This window comes from Solanum verrucosum, unplaced genomic scaffold (assembly GCF_900185275.1).
Source record: "Solanum verrucosum unplaced genomic scaffold, falcon-dt-bn FXZP01000279.1, whole genome shotgun sequence".
NCBI classification, from domain to species: Eukaryota; Viridiplantae; Streptophyta; class Magnoliopsida; order Solanales; family Solanaceae; genus Solanum; species Solanum verrucosum.
The window spans coordinates 1,266,908-1,285,057 of NW_026020289.1; the positions used below are offsets into that span (position 1 = coordinate 1,266,908).

General features: G+C 31.8%; 2 protein-coding genes across 2 annotated transcripts; both read left to right on the top strand.

Moving 5' to 3' along the window:
* The first annotated feature begins 6,362 nt into the window (after nucleotides 1–6,362).
* LOC125834326 (protein SGT1 homolog) lies at nucleotides 6,363–10,049 on the top strand. Its single transcript, XM_049513477.1, has 10 exons — nucleotides 6,363–6,627; nucleotides 6,789–6,858; nucleotides 7,596–7,720; nucleotides 7,963–8,128; nucleotides 8,293–8,389; nucleotides 8,479–8,544; nucleotides 8,765–8,903; nucleotides 9,123–9,202; nucleotides 9,297–9,401; nucleotides 9,679–10,049. The coding sequence occupies exons 1-10, from the start codon at nucleotides 6,468–6,470 to the stop codon at nucleotides 9,784–9,786; spliced, it is 1,116 nt and encodes a 371-aa protein (XP_049369434.1). The 5' UTR covers nucleotides 6,363–6,467; the 3' UTR covers nucleotides 9,787–10,049.
* Nucleotides 10,050–11,588: 1,539 nt separating this feature from the next.
* LOC125834436 (reticulon-like protein B2) lies at nucleotides 11,589–14,389 on the top strand. The gene is made up of 5 exons (XM_049513590.1): nucleotides 11,589–11,955; nucleotides 13,252–13,432; nucleotides 13,511–13,652; nucleotides 13,792–13,861; nucleotides 13,976–14,389. Exons 1-5 carry the CDS (start codon nucleotides 11,754–11,756, stop codon nucleotides 14,140–14,142), a joined length of 762 nt encoding a protein of 253 aa, XP_049369547.1. The 5' UTR covers nucleotides 11,589–11,753; the 3' UTR covers nucleotides 14,143–14,389.
* Nucleotides 14,390–18,150: the final 3,761 nt, after the last annotated feature.

Below are 18,150 nucleotides of genomic sequence, written 5' to 3' on the forward strand. Positions count from 1 at the left end.
ACACTTATAATTATACAATAAAAATATTTCTCTGCCCAGTTCGCTTTTGCCTTTCTCTCTTTCTCGTTTTATACAAACACAGATTATACAATATAATGTAAAATTTATGTTTGTATAATGTATAATTTATGTTTGTATAAAGCGAAAGAAAATTGTATATACACATGCAAATACATATATATTCGTCTTATACACTTATAATTATACAATACAAATATTCCCCTGCCCAGTTCTCTTTTGCCTCTCTCTTTTTCTCGTTTTATACAAACACAAATTATACAAATATAATGTATAATTTATGTTTGTATAAAGCGAAAGAGAGAGCGATTTTTGATATACAAATATTTTTGTCAACGATTTATACAAACGAGAGGCTAACAACAATTTATACAAATGGCCTGCCAGCGAAATTATACAAATCTAAAGAGGAGCCAACAAATTATACAATTGCTTCTTTTTGTATATATGTATAGCGAAATAGACATAACTTTCAATTGTATATGTATAGCAAATTATACATATATATGTTTGTTATGGAGTGCAATTATGCAAACTTAGCTATAGCATACAAATATGATTTTTTGTTTGTTATATGTGAAAGTTACTCAACATAAAATCACATATACTCACAACCCGTTCCACCCCACATTAGTTTTAAGAAAAACCACTTCGATCTGCATGCATCCCGCTCCGCTCAACCTTAAACCCGCACCCGCCCCGCATAGTCTTAAACCACACCGCCCCGCATCCGTCCTGCCCCATTGTCATCCCTAAGTGTAGTTTAATCAACGTTTTTCTTGCTTTAAATTTTAAGTTAGTAATTCTATTATCATAAACGGATACCTATAAAGCAAAATTTATTTTCGTTGTCTGTGGATTATGAGTTAAACTTATTACTTGGATCATGGATGAGGAAGATAAGGCGTCGATAGAAGAGGCCTTTATTAAGTGAAGATTACAAGCTTACTTCCACAAACTATTGAATGAAAGAAGGGGACATAAATATTATGCTAGGTAATTTGGAGCACTTTGGAAGATATTGAGATTTTGAGTATTGTAGGTGTATTAAGGTTAAAGAGGTTAAACGTGCTATTAGTAGGATGTTTAGGGAAGAGTGACTAGACTAGATGAGAACAAACAAGATATGAGTATTTGGAGTATGAATTCAGTGATGCAATGCATGAAGTAGACGTGTAAGTGAGATTTGACATACAAGTCATCCCCTAGAAAGATAGTTTCAAGTATCTTGGGTCTGTAATTCAGAAAAGTGAGGACATCAATGATAATATCAAACATCATATTAGTGCAGCATGAATGAAGTGATGCAAGCCTCCAGAGTCTTGTATGATGAAAATGTATCACCAAAATTTAAAGGTACGTTCTGCAAAGTGGTGGTTAGATCGAATTTGTTGTATGAGGTGGAATGCTAGCTAGTCAAAATTCCATATTCAGAAAATGCATGTTGAAGAAATGAGGATGCTGAGGTGGATGTGTGAGTGTACTAGATGCAATAAGATTATGAATTATGAAGATATCTTAGATAAAGTGAAAGTGACCTCTATTGTGGACAAGATGAGAAAAACGAGATTGAAATGATTCAGACATGTGAAGAGCAAATGTGCATGCATCCTAGTGAAGAGGTGCGAGGTGTTGGATATAATAGGTATAAGCAGAGGTAGAGGTAGGGTGAAGAAGTATTTGAAAGAGGTTATTAGGCAAGACATGTTGCAGCTTCAGATTGTCAAGGACATGACTATAGATAGAACGGTGTAGAGAACGCGTATTAGGGTAGAATGTTAGTAGGTACTAGAGTACGTGTTGTCTTGCTTTTCAAGGGTTTAAGTTTGTTGGTGTTTGTCGTTGTACAAGTCGTAATCTTGTAATCCTTTCTTTAGATATCACAATTTGTTATGTATTGTGTTTCATTTATCACAATCTTTTGTAGTTGTTGTTATTATTTTTGTTTTTTTTTTATAGGTTTTTACACTGTTTCTCTTAATAGTTTTTTGTAGTTTCTTCATTGTTATCTTCCTTTTAATTCTTGAATTTGTTGTACTTGAATCAAAGATCTCCAAAAATAATCTTTCTATATTTACGGAATAGTGATAATGTGTACATTTATAGTTCACTAGTATCTATTATCTACCTTTTTAAACTCATACTTGTGAAATTTCATTGATATATTATTGTTGGTATTGTTGTAAGATGTGTTTTTATAGAAGAACCAATAATATTGATAAAAGAGCTTTTTTATTGAAGTCAAAAGAGCAAAACCTAGAATGATCAATGAAGTTTCAGAAATTGATTGCTTTTATATTTTACTCCCTCCGTCCCTTTTTAGTTGTCCACTTTAGAAATGGCACACAGATTAAGGCAACAATGATTAGCACAGTGAAGTTACAATTTTACCCTTATGACAACTTTTCACTTCAAAATTACAACCACTTATTTGAATTCAAGTGAAATAAATTGGAGGGAAACAACATACACTTTTACAATTTTCAAGAAGTGTAAATAAGGGTATAATAGGAAAAAATTTGTTGTTCTTTCTTGATTTGTCAAAATGGACAACTAAATAGGGACAACTAAAAAAGGAAATATGGACAAGTAAATAGAGACGGAGGGAGTAAAAAAAATCTAAAAGAGGAAAATGACAAGGTGGGGGACCTTTGATAGAAAGCTGTCAATATAGACAGACAGTAGTACTCCAGGGAGACTTTGAAAAGTAAACAAGAAGGGAAATGCCGACATTCTTTTGAAAAGATTAAACCTTTTAATATATATACTACTATATATTATAATTCAACCATTAATGTGAACATATAAAAGTCGTTATGAAGCTAAAGTATTCATCACTCATCTGCCAAGTGAGCAGAGTAGAAATTTTGTATAGTAAAAATAATAGGTTTTTTAATATACTGTTAATTATTTATTTATTAGATCTTCAATAAATTCTTGTTGACATAATATATAATTGTGTCCTTTAATTTATTTTTTGCTGACATTTAGACTCTCAAATTTTGAGTGTATACAAGTAAAATTTAAACTTGTATAAAATAAACGAGTAGACATATATGTCCTTCACATCCTACATATTGTCTTACATGTATTATGACGCGTAGGATGTATGTGTCTACTTATTTAATTTTAATTTATATAAATTTAAATGCTTATTTATGCACATCAAAATTGAAGGGCATAATAAATTCGAATTAAAAGATACAGTTATATATTATGTCATTTTTAATTGTGAAAGAAAGATACTCCATGTATTCTTAATTACTTGTCCACTTATTAATTGACACACCTATTAAGAAAACAATAATTGACATAGTGAATTTAACATTTTACTCTTATTAAATATGAAGTGAATGAATTAAAAATTTAAGATTTTCAAAAAATTTTACCTTTTTCAAAATTAATTAACTAAGGATACAATAGGTAAAAAATAATTGTTAACAAATAAAAAGAGATAAATAAAAAAGTAAAAATTGAGCAAGCAATTAAGCACTTACTCATAAGTCATAAGTTAGTGTATCGCATAATTTTCAACTAATCCTAATTCTAGCTAGCACGTTGGAATTGGAGCAACAATTGATGGCTTAATGTGGTGTTTGTTAGGAATCTATTTTTTATTTTTTTTGGGTCAGTGTGAACCAATTAGCTTTAGTGTTTGCTACAATTGGTACGTGTGAACGTAGCTTAATTGATTGAGATTAGGTGCTAGATGTCATCATTATAAGAAACAAAATACAAACCCTATTATATCATTTGTGAATTTATATTCATAACATAATTCTAATTGAATCTTCTGTTTCACCCTATTATCTTTTTAATTTCAAAATTAAGTTCAATTAAATCTATATCCAAACAATTTTAAAAAAAAAAAATTACATCCACTAGGAGAAAGAATTACGAATCAAATTCACACCAACAAAATAAAAGTAAAAGTAATCAACCAATTAACCTATTAAGATCTCGAGAACACTTTAATAAGTAGTCTCTCTTTTCATTTGAGGTTGTTTGGTTGAGTACATAAAAAATAATGTTAAAAATGATATATTAGTAATGCTGATCATATTTCTTATACTGTATTTAGTTATGTGAAATAAAAATAACATGCATTACATAACTTCTAATGGAAATTACTTCTTTACAAAAATATTCTTCACAAATATAATGACAAGAATGTGAAAAAAGGTTTTAATGAACAACTGTAACCATGTTAATACATGTATCAAAACTTTTTATATTACTAATACTATAGATTTTTATGTATTAGTTATACATAAATTTAAAAGGTAAAACAAACAAAATATGAGAAAAGACATAAAGTTACATCGAAGCTGTCCCGAATTTTCAAAAAGGCACCTAAACTATGCAAGCGTCTTATTACCCCCCATAACAATTCTGAACTGATATTATTACATTATTTTTTGTCCACCTGGCATGGAGAGTGTATGCACTCTCTTAAAGAGCGTGAACAAATTAAAAAAACGAATATAATTTTATTTTTACAAGTATATTGCTATAAAATATATTTTCTCATTTTTCTTATTATTTTAATTTTTTTCCTTATTATTTTTTTCTTTTTCTTCCTTCCTTCTCCTTCAAAAATTCATTGTCATCTTCATTGTAGCTTCTCACTTTCAATGTCACTCTTTACCGCAACTCCGCCTCCCCTTTTTACTACTATTAGTTTAACTCTCTTCAATTTTAAAATTATATCTAAATATTTTATTACATTTCGAACAATTGATAAACCCATTAGATTTCAAGATGATTAGTAGGTATTGCTTAGTTTTTTTTTATCCAAATTTCAATTAAACTTTTTAAATTTTTGGAGAAATCTGATTCTTTTAAAATTATCATTTCTAGTTTTGAAGTTATATGAAAATGAGATAAATTAATTGATGATACCTTCAAAATTTTGATTTTTCTTAGAAAAATAATTAGTTTTGTTATCAATAACTCAACAAAGTCTAGAAAATAGTATAATTTTGAAAATAAATGAATTTGACCAAAGAAGAAGAAGAAAAAAGAAAGAAAATGGAGGGGCTCAACTTGACGTGGGTGAGGTGAGGTGAGGGTAGGAGGTGAAGAAGAAAGAAAATGAAGGGAGGGATTGCTTGAAAGTAGGTGTGGAAGATGAAGTAGAATACAAAATGAAATTAAAATTAAAGTAATAAAATTAAAATAAATCAAAAAGTAAGAGAGAGAAATAAAGAAAAACTTAAAATGAAAAAAAGAATTATATTTCAAATTAAATTAACACATGTCATACAATGATTGGTGTGTGATAACACTTGCCATTTAAAATTTGGAATTGATCGAAAAATGATGTAATTATATATCTTTGGAATTGTTTAGGGGGGGTAATAGGACACCCGCATAGTTAAAATGTCTTTTTTGAAAATTCGGACAACTTCAGGTGTCACTTTATGTCTTTTCTCATAAAATATTAATGATACACAAAACTAATGCTCCCTCTGTCCCAATTTAGGTGACACTTTTCATTTTTTGAGAGTTAGACAATTTAGGTTTGATCGGAAATTTGCACATGAAATTTTCAATTTTTTTGCAATGAAATTTATATATTTTTAGACTACGTAAAAAATATTATAAGTCACAATAATTGATATTCAAAATATTTATGAAAAACTTACTATTAAATATAAACTTATTTAAATCTCGAAATTAAAAAAGTGTCATATAAAATATGAAAGAGGAAGTACATATGTAATTTTTTCTAAGGGAATATTGTATGAAATAGCAAACTATTAATTCAAATTAAATGTTATAGCCATAGTTTATTTTAATTGTAATTCGCAACAAACATCCCCTTTTTTTGCCATCTGATTCGGTATACAATTAGTCATTTTATATATTTTGATATAAAATGCGTTTGTGTTTGTATAAAGCGAGAGAGAAATTTATATACAAATACAAATACATATATTTTCGTCCTATACACTTATAATTATACAAATATAGATCTAATTATACAAATTACAATGTATAAATGAATTTATACAAAACTGAACAATTTGAATAAAATTGGATATTTCTAACGAATTATACAAATCAAAAGTTTCATAGTAAACATACAATTTGCTATGAAACTTAATTACACAAACTACAATTATAATATAAAAATATGATTTTTATGTTTGTTATTTGCGAATGTTTCTCTCTTTTTAATGCACTTTCCTAAAAATTTCACTATTTGACTCATAGTTGAACCGATTCAATAATAGCTCAATAGACACGACTCAGTCAAATACTGTGAAGTTGTAGTTTTTAATTACAAGTAAACGAAGACTTGAGCTGTGTACACTGTACAGTCTTTAAATATTCCAATAATCATCTTTTAAAATCCCCTCCAATTCCATTCATTAATCATCCATTCCGTTCATCCCTTTTCCCTCTCTTGTCCTAGAAACTTCTTCTCATCTCAATTCTCATCCATGGCGTCCGATCTCGTAACTAAAGCTAAAGAAGCATTCATCGACGACCACTTTGAGCTCGCCGTTGACCTCTACTCTCAAGCCATTGCTATTACTCCTAATAATGCCGAGCTTTTTGCTGACCGTGCTCAGGCCAATATCAAACTCCGTAACTTCACTGGTAACTTTTTTGTTAATATGATCCCTTTGCATTCTCTTTATGTAGGTAACAAGAACAAACATAGGTATACTCTGTTTTTTTTTTTGGTTGCGTAAACAAATGGATCTCTATGGCATGCATTTGTTCGAAGTATTTTGGTGATTGTGATTAATTTTGAGCAGAAGCTGTTGCTGATGCAAACAAGGCGATTGAGTTAGATCCGTCAATGGCAAAAGCATGTATGCGCAAGGGGTGAGTATATCAATCATTTCTATTGGTATGCTTCTGTGTGATAATGACATAATCTTGTTTAGAGTTCTCCACTGGATTTAGTTTTCTATAGCTTTATTGTTTGGTGCAGGGTAGTGTTATTTTAAAAATAACTTCACGTGTTAATAGACTTAAATTGTGATTGGGATAGGATTGGAGTGAGATTTTAAAGGCATCTAGTTTTATAGAATCCCTAAATTATTTAACCAGTGGCAGAAGGAAATGTGCCTGAGTAGAGTGAATGGATTTCTATGATTATGGATCCTAATTAATGTGGTGTTGAGGTATGATGATGGTTGTTAGTATTGTTAAATTTCACATGTTATGGTCTTGTTTTCTTGAGCTGATAATGTTCAATTAGTCAAGTGCTAACTTCAAACCCGGCTGACGTCGGATTTCTAGGCCATTGTAATTCCTGGCCATATAATCATATTTGTCATTCCATGATCTGTTAGTTTGTTGCATGTAAAATGGCCTTCATTCTTCAATTTGGGTGCTGTTGCCTCAATTTTTACCCACAGCCAACCTTGATGAGTTCTCTTTTTTCCGTTTATTGTTGCAGTTATGATCATTGCTTTGACTGTTCTAATTTTCGGTAATTAAGTAGGAAAAGGCAGATATATCTTGTTGTGACAGCATCTGGATACCATTGTTGGTGTTTCTTTCATTATATAGCTTTTATGATGTCGTTGAATTGATTTTCCGGTTTACACTTACAGTTTGGCCTGTATGAAGCTTGAAGAGTACCAAACTGCAAAGGCAACTCTGGAAACTGGTGCTTCTTTAGCACCAGGAGAATCAAGATTCACTAGGTTAATCAAAGAATGTGATGAACACATTGCAAGTAAGGTTTTGCCTTTTGAGTTGAATTCCTGACTATTTGCACCAACACTGTCAATTCAAGAATCAAAGCATTCCATCCTTGCTGACTAGTTAATATATTTTAATGCATATCGTATCTTCTTCAAGGACAAGATTTCTGCTTACTGTTTGATATAAACTGAAGCAGTTCTTGTCTGTAACTTATCTCGAAACTATATGAGTCTTGTTATGAATAAATTGGTGATGTTTGCTGACTATATTCAGAGGAAGCTGAAAAATTGCCTAAGCATGCAACAGTTGAGACCACAGAAAGTGTTGTCCCTCCCACTGAATCAAAGTCATTAGATAATGTTGCTGCTGTTCCAAAAGAGACTCAACTGGCTTTGAACTTATCATATGAAGGAACACCTGCTGTCAAACCGAAGTACAGGTTATGTCAAACCCTTCGCCTTGTTAGGAGATTCAGCATTAGTTATCCCAAATATTAATCTAGAAGATATTATTTGCTTTTTTAATATAAGAAGATGTGGTATTCTGCATAATTCTGGTTGAGTCCCCAAGAGTCTATGGAGGTCTAATATAAATTAACTGCAGGCATGAATTCTATCAGAAACCGGAGGAGGCGGTGGTAACTATATTTGCCAAGGGCATACCTGCCGAGAATGTTTCAGTTGACTTTGGCGAACAAATAGTATGTTTTGTCATTTATCTCTTTGAGATATCTTTTATTCTATAATCGACTGATGGATCATATTCTGCTTTTCCGTTGGTTTCTTTCAGCTTAGTGTTAGCATTGATATACCTGGCGAAGCTGCATACTCTTTCCAGCCTAGGTTGTTCGGTAAGGTGAGATTGAACTTAAAAGATACATCTGATATTTTCAATACAAATGATATCTCTTAAGTAAATGATAAGATTGGTAATGTTGGTTGTTGCCTAGATTTTACACAAGTAACTCAGGTTATGTATATTGTGATTTGTGATGGTTTCTTTTTTTATAGTGTCTGAAGCATCGGCAGTTTATGACACATAACCTGTGATCTGTTGGTCCTTTTCCGATATGCAGATAATACCTAAAAAATGCAAATATGAAGTTATGTCTACAAAAATTGAGATTCGACTTGCTAAAGCTGAATCTATACACTGGACAGGCCTCGAGTATACTGGGGAAACTGCTGTAGTGCAGAGGCCAAGTGTGTCATCAGGTACCCTTTCACATACTTCTAAACGAATTATTTCTGGCTTGCCGACAGGCTGCTACCCCCTTCCCTTTGCTCTGTGTTCATTAGCTTCATTCATTTTAGTACATCAAGTTCTTCTCTGCAATTAAGGACAAGTTACCAATGACTTCCTATAGGCTATACATGTTGTGTTGTTTGACATCTTCTGATGCTAAGCTTACTTTCTGTTTCTGCATTTGACAGACAGCCATAAGCTTAGCTACCCTTCCTCTAATATGAAATCCAAGGATTGGGATAAACTAGACGCTCAAATGAAAAAAGAGGTATTGATAGTTTTGGCTGGTCTCTGTTATAAATCCTTTATTGATTGCCCTCACTGTTTAGTTTTTAGTCATTTGCCGGTGGTCTGTATTCCAGGAAAAAGAAGAAAAATTGGAGGGAGATGCAGCACTGAACAAGTTTTTCCGAGATATTTACAAAGATGGCGATGAAGATGCAAGAAGAGCCATGATGAAATCATTTGTAAGTGCATTGCTCGTTGAATACATAATGTTTGATTTGTCATTATTCTAGAAAAGGGGTCTGGGAGGGACGGAGGATTTTTATGGGGACATTTGACTCGAAAAGAATGAATTAACCGAAACAAAAAGTTTTCTTGACGTAGATAGGAATCTCTGACTTTTAATTCCTTTTCTCCCTTTTACCGACTCACAATAAGGGGCTGCTTCAGTTCTTGCTTGCCTTTATCGCACAAGTAGAGCAAGTAAAATTTGTTTTTAATCTGTGTTCTGCCTCACAGGTGGAATCTAATGGGACTGTTCTGTCCACAAACTGGAATGAGGTTGGTTCAAAGAAGGTGGAAGGAAGCCCTCCAGATGGCATGGAGCTGAAGCAATGGGAAAACTAGGAAATCCAGTGACTGTTTTCTTATTTCCCTTTTTGTTCTTCATTCTTGGTACTGGGTTGTCGTAGAATTTGTCCATAGTTTCTAGTGTAAGATGGGCAAATAGAAATTTTGATCTATGGGATATGGCAATTTCCTTGTGAACTTCCCAGTTCGCCACATTAAGGCTTGGCTATTCTGTTCTCTAGATATACCATTTCTTGCGTTCTCCCTGCTTCTGTGTTAGCGTGTATAGCCGTAAAAACTCAACAATGAAATAAATTTTTGTCATTGTGGGAGCAAAACAAGGAAGTGAAATATAATTTTATGTCATGAGGTAAAAGCATTGCATGCTCAAAAGATCATTTAAATGAAATTTCATCTCATTTGATATTCTAACACTATGAGCTGTACATTTAAAGCGTGGTCAGTGTAATATGGAATTTCGATATACTATTATCTTTTGAGGTGATATTGTAATTTTGGTAGAACTATAATTCTTCTGTCTGCATGTGATAATAATAATAATAATGGAGTAGCATCATCATAAGATGTTTCCTTCACCAAGAATCCTTTCCTCTGTATAAGACAACTTTGTGCATTAAAATTAACATAACATATAGGGTACTCTGATATAAGTGCATTAATATTAACCTTAATAAAAAAAAAAATGGAGTCCTGAGAGCATATTCAAGAAACTCCAAAATATTTGCTCCAGTAATCTTTACTTTCACCAAAATTTGGCAGGAATAAGTGAAAATATTAATGATGTTTGTAAGTGGTGTGATTAAACAAAGAAAACGTTCACACATGCCAAATTATTAGCATTATCATTATTATTACAAGAAGAAAAAGACAAGGTTACGGCACAATTGACGCCGTGAAGAAAGCATTATTCCAAAGTCTCAATTCGTTCTCCCATTTATACTCGCGCAAAGTAAGTCGAATAGAGAACTTTTTTTTTTTTAAAACGCAAAAGGTTATGCACAAAGTGTTTGTATCAACTATCAAGCCACTATGTACGCCAAAATAGATACATCATACATGTGATGAAAAAACGGGGAGTTGATTATAAGGTGGAGAATAAAATCTTCCCCAATAAAGTGAGAGTCCTAATACTTAACTAATTGAGTTACTAAGATACTCAATCCATTTAGTACTCTTCTTAAATAAAATGACAATTTTATTATATCAGACTTTGAATATAATAAATTTAATCCTTTAAAATATATATTGATAAATGATTATAGTTAAAAATAAACATACATCATGAATAAATTATTATTTTTTAAATTAAACAAATAAAAGTGAATATTTATTTTTAATATAGTAAAATTGGATAAAGTGAATATGCGTTTGTGCATACACTTTGTGAGTCTGATTTGATTGACTTATATGCCAAAAGACATAAGTTAGAATTTTCAACTTATGACTTATTTTTATTATTTTAGTTTTAAAATAAGTACTTATAAACATTTTTTTTTAACTTTATTCAATTACCTCCTTACTGCTTAAAAAAAACTGACACTTAATTAGAATTAATTAACATACGTCTCAATTTATTAATAAGTTTACAGCGTAAACATTAGGTGGAAATAAGTATTCACATACATATCTTCCTTTCCATTCAATTGATTTATATTTACCTATAGGCTATAAATATACATTATTCTTTTCAACTCTTAAATAAAACTAATAAGTTAAAATATAGGGGTTTTTTTTCCTACCATTCCAACAAAAATGTCCAATCAATTTTCTCGAAACACAAAAAGATAATTTCCGTTCATTGATTTGCGTTATTTACGAGCCACTTGGTTCGGTAGCAAGCCTCAGGCTCGTAGCTCTCTTATTTAAGGCGTTTTGATATTTCATCATTCCCACTCATATTCAAGCGACAGGAAAATCTCTCGCACTCAAAAAGCGCCCTTTCGTAACAGCATAAACATCCCCATTGCCGGCGGCGAACCGTTCTGAGATCGGAGGTCAACGCGATGGCTGATCACGCCGGCGAGAACGACTCATTTGTTGATTCGGTAATGGACAAGGTCAACGATAAGTTGCACAGCCACGATTCTTCGTCGGATTCTGATGACGACAAGGGCAAAAAGTCGCCGGTTAACGCTGTTAAGACTAAGATCTACCGCCTTTTCGGTAGAGAAAAGCCCGTCCACAAGGTTCTAGGCGGTGGAAAACGTACATTACTCAAATCTCTCTCAGTATTTATTTTAAATGCAGATATATGTAGGTTATTCAGAATGTCTGTGATTTTGATTCATTTTTAGATGTATTCCAAACAAATTAATTTTATCATTAGTTTACTTCCAGATTCTGAAAATAAACCTCATGTGAATCAATAGGATCAATATTGCTTGTTTAAATCAACTCGATAGCGTTTACCATATAAATCTCTTTATCTGTGAAGTTCCTATTGAATAATTTTTTTTGATCATGTGAGCGTTTTTTGTATTTTTATTTTCTTAGAATAAGTAAATTCTTTATTGAATTTATTTTTGGTTTCTCGATGTTGAACTGATATTATCGATTTGAGTTTCATCACGGTTTGCTTCAAAATTTGGATCTTTTTCCTAGGTTATTTAATTGTTAATTCGCTCCTCTCCTCGTTGTACCATTTTAGTGTTGCAAAGTGACATAAAACGTTCTTTGGTTCAAAATGGAACGGTTTTGTTTTTTTAAAAGAGGTTTCCATCCACAAAAATATTTCATATATATGAACACTTTTTGCAATTTTCATTGTTGCTCATATTGGACCCTAGGAAAAACAATATAGACAAAGGTTTGTAGCCACTTAAGCTTTGAATTTTCTTTAGAATAAAAGAATATATGGTATGAAATCTGACTTTCGCAACATGGATTTGTACTGGCAAAAGGAAAAGCCAAGGATGAAAGTGCAAAAACTTAAGGCGGTATATGATAGCTTCATTAAAATATCTGAGACGTATTTGAGGGCTAAGTAATTTCCTGCTGAAGAGTTGAATTTATTCATGAAGAATTTGTTTGAAAAGGACAGAGCTGTTTCTTTTTAAGTTGAAGGATGGAGCTGTTTCTTTTCTGCAACTGCTTTTCTCTGTATTGGGATTTGGATCTAAGGGCATACTGCCGGAGTTTGATTCGACTGTGAAATATAGTGAGACTTTTGCAAAGTTACCTAGTTTTTTTTTTTTTTTTTTGTCTCCACTGGGATTTGAACCTAAGACCTCATAGTTCTCAACCACTTCATTGACCTGTAGGCCCCATCCTTGGGTGTGACTTTGCGAAGTTATTAAGTTTTACATTAATGACTTGTTTATTTTGCTTTAGCTTGGAAAGCCTAACTCCTTCATCTTCTATGCTTCAGTATCTCCTGCTAGGCTCTCTAAACGTATTTGTAGAACTTCTGTGACCACCAAATCTGTGTGCTTTTACAGAAACCTTCTCTCTTTGTATTTGCTTGTTTATGTAAATACACTAAGTATGTCCTATGGATGACAGCCGCTGACATTTTCCTATGGCGGGACAAGAAAGTTACAGCTGGCGTGCTTGGTTTTGCCACTGTTATCTGGGCTCTTTTTGAGTTGCTTGAATACCACTTGCTCACACTTGTTTGCCATATTCTAATTGTTGCTGTAGCAGTACTTTTCCTGTGGTCCAATGCATCCGCGTTCATCAACACGTATGTATATTTTAGTAATCTTTACTTATCTGTCCATCTAATATTTACATGAAGATTCACATTGAAATCTGTGACCAGGGCTCCACCTCAAATTCCAGAAGTTGTTCTACCTAAGGATATTGTCCTTGGTGTTGCGTCTGCATTGAGGATTGAAATCAATCGGGCCCTTGAGATCCTACGGGATATTGCATCTGGGAAAGACTTGAAGAAATTCCTTGTTGTATGTGCATCTAGCTTTATAACCGAAGTTCATAGCTTGATAGTTGTTTTAAGGCTCAAGTTTCTTCCCACTGGTTCACCTATTTGAGTTTTATGTTTCTCACAGCATAGATGTTAAATATTCGACATTGTACATGCAGGTCATTGTTGGCTTGTGGGTAGTTTCTATATTGGGGAATATCTGGAACTTCCTCACCTTGTTTTACATAGGTAAGTAATTAGTTTTAATTTTGCTAACTGGGACTTTCATATTTTTCAATGCTCACTGTGACCATATTTGCTTATTTGATTCTAATTTGCATCCCCCTTTTTCTCTGCATGCAGTTTTTGTATTACTGCATACTGTCCCTCTGCTCTATGAGAAGTATGAGGACAAGGTCGATGCTTTTGCTGAGAAAGCAGAGGCAGAGATCAAGAAGCATTATGCTGTTTTTGATGCCAACGTTCTTAGCAAAATTCCAAGAGGTCCACTTAAAGGCAAAAAGCAATAGAGACTAATAAGTCATGTTACTATGTTCATATTGGAGTTTTCCAGTTTTCCAGATCTTGCGACTCCCTTTGTTAGAGCCCTTTAGTTACTGGATTTGCTTTATTACGCAATTTATATTTAAATGAGAATGGCAGTTTGTGAGGTAGTTTTGATTTCCACATTTAGTTTTGGCTTCCTTTCTAGTTAAATTGTGAAAGACTGCTGTATGATCTATTGGCAGTCATGGACTGCTTTGCCATATTCAAATTTGAGTTTTCAGCCCTTCTATTGAATGATGGTAAAGGAAAATACTCGAGTTGCAATTTTCACTTATGCCAAGTTGAAACACATCTTTGGTTTCCTAAGATTCGGTGCAGTTACATTGTTAGCAACATTTGACATTTTTCAGAATCAATAGGTGAGAGATTCTCACAAAATGTTCAGTGTAATGTACATAGTGGCACCTATAATTGCCAGTCTCCTTGGCAAGGGCTCACTTGAACTTCTCAGTATCAGTTACAGTTCCAATTTCTGAACAGGTTTCTTGTATTTTCTTCACACTAGTAGGACATGCTTCAAAAACATGAAATGGTTTGACGATGATGTGGTGTCTTTTCTGAGATAGTCTATTTACTCCAAGTGTAGCGATGTTATGTTAAAGCATCAAAATGTAATCATGTTATCCTGGATTTTTTTTTTCTTTTCAAAAAGTACCTTTAGAAAAGGGAATAAATGAATTTGTAACTAGGTATTTGATCGAATTCGAGATGGAACAACTTCTTGAAAAAATTCTTTTGCACCTTGTCCTTTATGGGTAAAGATTTTTTTTGCCACTACCATACAATATTTATTTTTACGTGGTGATAAAATAAGCATATCCTTACCCATAGTGGACTCAGGATTTGAAACTCACGGGGGCACCATTGTTTTAACATAGATACTAGCAAAACTTTTAATGACAACTGAGGAATAATGTTAGTGTTCAGTGTAGAGTCAAAATTTCATCAAGGAGTTCAACATATAAACAAGTAAACACAAAAAAAAAAAAAACCAAAGGAGATTTGATCAACATCTACCATATAAACATATAAGCAATATAATTTTCTATCAAAGGGGATTTGGATGAACCCTTCGATCCTACTTGGCTCCACCTCTGATTGTGTCAGACTAGTCATTGGTGGTGTGAGTAGGACGAAAATACAAGTATATATGTAGGTTAATATGGGTGATTGGGTTCTAGTCTAATACTTAGAGTTTACCATTGTTGAAATATCTAAGAGTGGTAACTTAGTAGTGAATGATGTACAAAATGTACGAACTATTGTAGGTTCGATTTCACGGTACATCGATTGCATTATTTCAACTTTTAGCCTCCATTGTTATTTGATAGAAAGCCTGGAGGTGAGGCATGAAAGATGTGAGACAAGAAAGGAAGTGTAAGCCAGTTGCATATACAATATTGTTGTATAAAAGAGTTCCAATTTTCAGGAATGTAGTTTTTTATTTGTTTTAATTTATTGAGTTTGTATACTTAAAAATAACTGTACACTTATATTCCAATTTGTTTATTTTGACGATAAATGGATCACACCAAGGTAAAATCCAATTATAAGTTCATCTTTTCCAATTTTGACAATCCACAGCCAATTGGGAATTAAAAGATATAGTAAAAAAGAAATAAAAACAACAAAAAGGAATAAAACAGAGAAACCAAAAGTGTGCACAAAGAAGAACAAGTCACTCCCTATGCAGCTTTGTTTACTGATGGATAGAAGCATAGGATTACATTAGTGTAAAGGATAGATATGCTCTATATTTTGGACGGTAAGAATGTTGATGTCTGAATAGTATAACAAATGATATACGTATATCATTTACGATAATTTAAGAGTAGATTTGTCTTTTTCCCTTAAACTTATAACTGAAACACATATTTAAGTTGTGATAGTATCAAACAGAAAAAAGAAAGTAAAAAACTATGTATGAGGTCTATACAAATGTTAGATGTTTGGAGATACATAATACATTCATTAATATTAGTCTGAACTCTCAATAGGTCAAAATTAACCTTTCTGATGAGTTTTATTCAGTATACATCTATAATTTATGTTGACTTAATTACCTCCCTCAACTTCACAATTTAATAGTCAAGACTAGGGGTGTATAAAACCGAACCGAAAATCGAATCAAATCGCAAACCGAAAAAAAAATTCGACTAGTTGATTTGGTTTGACTTGATTTGGTATTGGAAAAAAAAACCCGACTATATTTGGGTTGGTTTGGTTTTAACTAAAAAAAACCAACCCAAGACCAAACCAACCCGACATTATATATGTAATTTTAAAATTTATTTTATACATAAAAATAATTACTTTGATATAATTTTAAAATATTTCTTATACTATTTCATAGTTTTTATCTTTTAATTTATTATTTCAAGTTTAAAACTTAGAATTTGAAATGGTCCAATAAAGATGGTAGTTCATATATGTTGATAATTATAATAAAACTTAAATCAAAATCAAATTAATACGAATGCAAAAAGAAAATCAATTCAACACTAAGAATGACAATAATATTGAATATTTTTTCTTTAGTTTTACATTGGTTTAGACAATTAAAATACATAATCTAATTTTAATTTTTCTTAAATATTTAGTAATGTAACTAATACTTATTAAACTTATTTTAGCATGATTTAGTACTTTTAAATTATGATCATTTTCATTATGACTTTGCAATATTTATTTTATATGATGATTTCATTATTATTTTTTATTGAATATTTTAGTGTCATCAGTACTCATCTCATATTTTGTGTTATTTTCTTAAGAAACACCTTAGAGAATTGTATTTTGGTTGGACTAAAGAAATATTTGGAGCACAAGTTAATCGTATGTTTGTATGCAAACTTTACCGAAAAAATCTAAAAATCTGAAAAAATCCGAGGTTTATTAGTTTGGTTTGATTTATAAATTTAAAAATTCGACACAATGGTTTGGTTTGGTATTTGAAAAACCCGAATCAACCCGAGGTTGAAAAACCCGAAAAAATCTGAATTTTATTAGTTTGATTTGGTTTATAAATTTAAAAAAATTTACACAAATGGTTTGATTTGATATTTGAAAAACCTGAATTAACCCTGTCATGTACACCCCTAGTCAAGACCCTTGTAGACGCTAACAATCCACAAAAATGTGACACACGTACTGCCACGTGAACTTTCTTGTTTGAGATTCTTACAAATCAATATGGTTTAATGGTTCATAGATGATGATTTTTTTCTTGTAAAATGATGGAAAATTTTGTAAGACCCCTTGAACACATAAATTAAATTGATCTAATTGCAAATAATTTGTTATGCTTTCTCCTTTAAACTTTTGAATAAAATGGCAAAATATAAGGAAAATAAATCTATGGCTCGGAGATGCTTAGAGGAATTTGACTCATTACAAGTAGCGCGCGGATGTATACAAATGTGAGTTCACTGTTTAACATAATCCCGTGTTTTAAGGTCATAAAAATCGAATATAAATATAATTAAATATCTATACATTTCAGAATTTATTATCTCAATTCAAAATTCACATCTAAAATTTGAAATCGCCACACGACTCATAACTCTCTTTCTCCAACAGAAATAACACATAATTTATTGTATTCAAATATTACTTTCATTTAATTTCCAGTTCTACTGTTATGACTTCCAGCCTACAACCAGCCCATTTCAGATTCCACTGTTAGACTTGGTCATCGATCGTACGAAGGAATTCACATTCAACTTTGTTAAGGTAAGCGTTTGATAAACTCGACTTTTAAAGTTCTTAACATTAAAGTCACACTATATTCGAAATTAATTCTTTACAATTTGCATATTAAGATAAGATCTCATGAGAGATTTAAGATAAAACCTTTTCTTGTAATTGGCACAAAAACGTATATAAAATGCTGGATTAGATTAAACGTATAGCTAAAAAGCTACATCCGCCTCTAATCTTATGTTGACTTATCTTTTTCGAAATTATTACCA

Bases quoted from the DNA above. Each gene is read 5' to 3' on its own strand.
- LOC125834326 (XM_049513477.1), top strand. From the start codon at position 6,468: ATGGCGTCCGATCTCGTAACTAAAGCTAAAGAAGCATTCATCGACGAC. The intron at 8,129-8,292 runs GTTATGTCAAAC...AATTAACTGCAG, and splicing joins GCTGTCAAACCGAAGTACAG to GCATGAATTCTATCAGAAAC. The intron at 9,203-9,296 runs GTATTGATAGTT...TCTGTATTCCAG, and splicing joins ACGCTCAAATGAAAAAAGAG to GAAAAAGAAGAAAAATTGGA.
- LOC125834436 (XM_049513590.1), top strand. From the start codon at position 11,754: ATGGCTGATCACGCCGGCGAGAACGACTCATTTGTTGATTCGGTAATG. The intron at 11,956-13,251 runs GTACATTACTCA...TATGGATGACAG, and splicing joins GGTTCTAGGCGGTGGAAAAC to CCGCTGACATTTTCCTATGG. The intron at 13,653-13,791 runs GTATGTGCATCT...TTGTACATGCAG, and splicing joins ACTTGAAGAAATTCCTTGTT to GTCATTGTTGGCTTGTGGGT.